Genomic DNA, 3918 nt, shown 5'->3' with positions numbered 1-3918 from the left:
CCCCAGCCACACCAGAACAAGGATGCATGTAAAATAAAAAACCTGTAGCCCCAGGCTTTCAGAGTCTCACTGTGGGGCTCCCACCAACACTGCACCCCCGTAGCAGCCCACAGCAACCTGTGGCCCTCAGGCCTCAACTCTAAGCCATCCCCATACGTGCACACACACATTCACATGGTACCAGTCTGGCTGAGAAGACACGTTAAACTGGTTTGAAAAACAGTCCCATTAAGTTTGGTGGAAAAGTCTCAAATTCTTTAAACTCAAGTTTCTGTCAAACTTGATTTAAAGGTTTAAATTTTAGTCATTTCAGTAAAAGTTATGACTCAGAGCAGACGTACCTATGTGCAGAGCGATGGACAGGCCGATGGCGGACCACAGGGAGTAACGCCCTCCAACCCACTGAAACATGACATCACACAGTCACCCCACCAATCAGAGCACAGGCAACAGAGATTCATCAAAAGAACCATCAGGACGGGAAACACACACACACACACACACACACACAGAGCTCCAGGAGTCAGGCCAGAAGTGTTTCCACCATCTGTGTCATAGTTTGTATTACTCTATGTTCCAGTGGCAGGTAGGGGGGGTTCAACACTGCTGGGAATATTAATACACCACCGCTCAGACGTTCCAGCCCCCACCCCCATGTTTCCAGCTGTTGTTGTGTGATCCACCAGGTGAACACACCTGTGTCGTCCCATCAAGCTGAAACCAAACAGCTGGAACAGACAGCCCTGCTGCAGATGTTCCACAGATATTTACACCTGTTGGCTGCTCTGCTTTCACTGTTCACCTGGAAAGTCTGGACCCTGTGCTGCCAGTCCATCACTGTTCTGTCCTTGTCCAACCACTTACACATCACAATAAAAACTGGAGGTGACCCCGGACTTTTGAATGGTAGTGGAGAAACGGTGTGAACCTCACCGACCTGCCACTCTGAGCAGGTTACAACCAACAGTAACAATCATCTGCTTCACACACACAGGTTTACATTAGTAGATTACACAGGCTATAGGAGAAGAGTGCAAGACAGACTTACATCCCAGAACTCGAACATGTTCGCTGTGTCGATGCCAAAGTCCTTCACTTTAGCCTGGAGAGAAGAGAAACTGTACTGATCAAAACAACATACAGACAGTGACAGAGGAGAGCGAGTGGAGACCCAACCAGCAGGGCCACTGATCAATCAGCTGATCATCGTCCTGATTAATCCGTTTACCCCCAGAATGTCAGACACTGGGAAAAAGTCTCACTGTGACTCTCCAGAGCCAAAGGTGGCGTCTCCACATGTCTTGTTGTGTCCAACCAGCAGATCCACAGAGACTCAGCTGATTCTCATGTCTGACAAAGAAAAGCATCAGCTCCTCACATTAAAGAAGGTGGAACCAGAACATGTCGGTGACTGTTGCTTCTAAATAGCTGAGGTTCATTTTCTACCAGTGAACTGACTCCTGGCTGCAGCTCTAGGTCACTGAATGACTTCATGAGGACGACACCGTGGGTCGAACACCGTGGGGGGATTTGGTTTGGAAGGAGGAGGTTTCCTCCTCTGACAGAGGAGACCTGACAAGGCTCTGGAGACTAGACCCTGCTCAGTGTCAGCTGTATCATACAAATCATATGATTAAAAATAGAGTATTGTGCAAAACAGCTGACCTGAGAGGCTCAGTGTTTCATATTAATAAAAACGTGTTGTGTCTCACTGGGTGTCTCTGTCCCAGGGACGGGGCCTGTTTGAACAGGAGGAACCAGGCCCCCAATTGTCATTCATTCATTAAATCCATGATTAGCTGAGCAACAGATTAATCAACTATTTTGATAATCGATTCTCTTATTTAGAAACCTCAGCAGCCAACGAGGGGATCTGCTGATTTTCTTTGTCTCATGCGCCAGAAAAGTCACCTTGTTGGGCTTTGGACAAAACCAGACTAAAGGCCGTCACCATGGGAAACTAACAGGCATTTTAGCTCATCTTCTGACATTTCACAGACAATGCTGTTAATCAAGGAAATATTTAGTAGATGAACATGTAATTAAAATGGTCATTTGCAGCCCAAATGAAACTCTGATCAGTGGAACCTACACGGCTCCTCAGAGCAGGTAGAAACTGAAAACCAGAATCCTCAAAGGGACTTCTGCTGTCTGAGGTTAGTTCCTCTTGCACTTCAGTTAAAAAAGGAAGATTTGATTTTGCACAAAGACCAGACTGTGATGAAGATCAGCTGCAGGGCCACAAGTGAAAGGAAGGACGGGAAAAGGCTTTCATGTTGCTAAATCAACACCATGTCTGTCTTCACATTAACAGGTTCCTGAAGGGTCCCACGGGACCTGGGCTAAATCGTGCTACTGAAGCAGTGAAATCTGTCCTCAGCCAGGTTTCATGTAAACAGTGAGAGGATTTAAATCACTTACCGCATTGGTGGACAGAGCTGCGAAGTGTTTGGCCACAGTAGATTTCTGTGGAGGACAGAAAGCATGAGGCTGATGGAAACGAGCTGAGACAGTGGTGCTCTGCCGTGCAGCGGGCACCTTACTGCACGTTTAAACGTGTACAAGGAGCAAAGCTACCCAACTAATATCTCAAAGTATCATCGTTCATCTCACTGAAGTTTGTTTAAGCTGTTGGGAAATAAAACTCTGCTACTGTCTTTACAGTCCTCGTCTGTCTCCGCCGCTGTCTGCAGGCAGCTCAGTGTCGGGAAATGCAAGCACTCACATCGTTAGCTGTCTGGAGGAACCAGTCTCTGGCAGACTCTGCGTTGGTGATCGTCTCCTGGGTGGTGAACGTCTTCAAAACACAGACAGGTCAGACAGAGTGAGTCCAGAGGACACTGACACAAACAGTTTTTATACAAGGTCACGTGTGCAGGAAGGTGGAGGGCTGGGCACTAGTGAGCACTGTCTGTGGTCTTGTGCAAGGTGCAACTAAAGGCGTTCCTGTGTCTTTAAGGTTGTATGGGTTTTTTTATGCCACTGTTGTGAAGACGGGTTGTCTGGTACCCCATCAAAGTTTGAGGCTTCATGTTGGACTCAGGTTAGGATCAGACGTAGCTGTGGCATAAAGGTTAGTGTGTCTCCTCACCTTGGAGGCGATGATGAAGAGCGTGGTCTCTGCGTTGAGCTGAGCGAGGGTCTTGGCCAGGTGAGTCCCGTCAATGTTGGAGACAAACCACACGTTTGGTCCACCAGCTGAGTATGGCTTCAGAGCCTCCGTCACCATCAGAGGGCCCTGAATGCAACACAGAGGTACAGTGGAAGTTAGGTCGTGTTTCGGAGGCAGCAGGCCGTTTTGCGAGCGCGATTCAGATCCCTGTGCGATCTCAGTCTCACATGACGAGTCTGCCATGTGGAGATATGTGTGCAACTGCCAGCCGTCCACTGCACAACACATTTCTGATGTAGCTGCAGTATTGATATGTTATGGGCTTCATCAGTTACAGAAAATGCTTTTCTAAATTAATGATCTGTTGGTAGATTAATTTGTTGTGAAAATTTAAATTTGACGAATCAAACTGTGAAACTCAGAAGACTGTAAAAAATATGCAACACAGCACCCGACTGACTTTTACGCCATAAAACCATGTCAACAATGTTGAAATAACTATTTTCATACAGATTAATATGTCCACATTTGTACCTTCATCAGTAGTGGTTTCAGTTTCAGCAGCAGGCGGTGGGACAGTGGGCTAAGCTCAGGACACTCATACAGCACATTTCATTCATGCAGCAGACGTTCAAGGACAGGAAAAAAACAAAAAACAAAATACAGGCGGGGGGCCGCCACCCCAGGACAGCTTTGTCTAGCAATGCCCCTGGTTTGAAAAATAGCTGCTAGAACATCTTTCACCATGTCAAGCATGCTGGCTTAGTTTTTGAATCAGTCTTCTCTTCCTGTCTACAGCTCATCCC

The 3918-nt window shown here is 47.1% G+C and overlaps 1 protein-coding gene across 1 annotated transcript in view; it reads right to left on the bottom strand.

Annotated features, from left to right (window-relative positions):
* Positions 1-3918, bottom strand: part of gpia (glucose-6-phosphate isomerase a) — a 13181-nt gene that overhangs the window by 4440 nt on the left and 4823 nt on the right. The window contains exons 6-10 of the mRNA XM_020615841.1: positions 3092-3238; positions 2726-2797; positions 2422-2466; positions 1049-1102; positions 342-402 (exon numbers count right to left, since the gene is read on the bottom strand). Coding sequence (XP_020471497.1) covers positions 342-402; positions 1049-1102; positions 2422-2466; positions 2726-2797; positions 3092-3238 — 379 coding nt within the window. The remainder of the gene's footprint in view (positions 1-341; positions 403-1048; positions 1103-2421; positions 2467-2725; positions 2798-3091; positions 3239-3918) is intronic.

This window comes from Monopterus albus, unplaced genomic scaffold (assembly GCF_001952655.1).
Source record: "Monopterus albus unplaced genomic scaffold, M_albus_1.0 scaffold170.1, whole genome shotgun sequence".
NCBI classification, from domain to species: Eukaryota; Metazoa; Chordata; class Actinopteri; order Synbranchiformes; family Synbranchidae; genus Monopterus; species Monopterus albus.
This window is presented reverse-complemented; position numbering and strand designations above follow the sequence as displayed.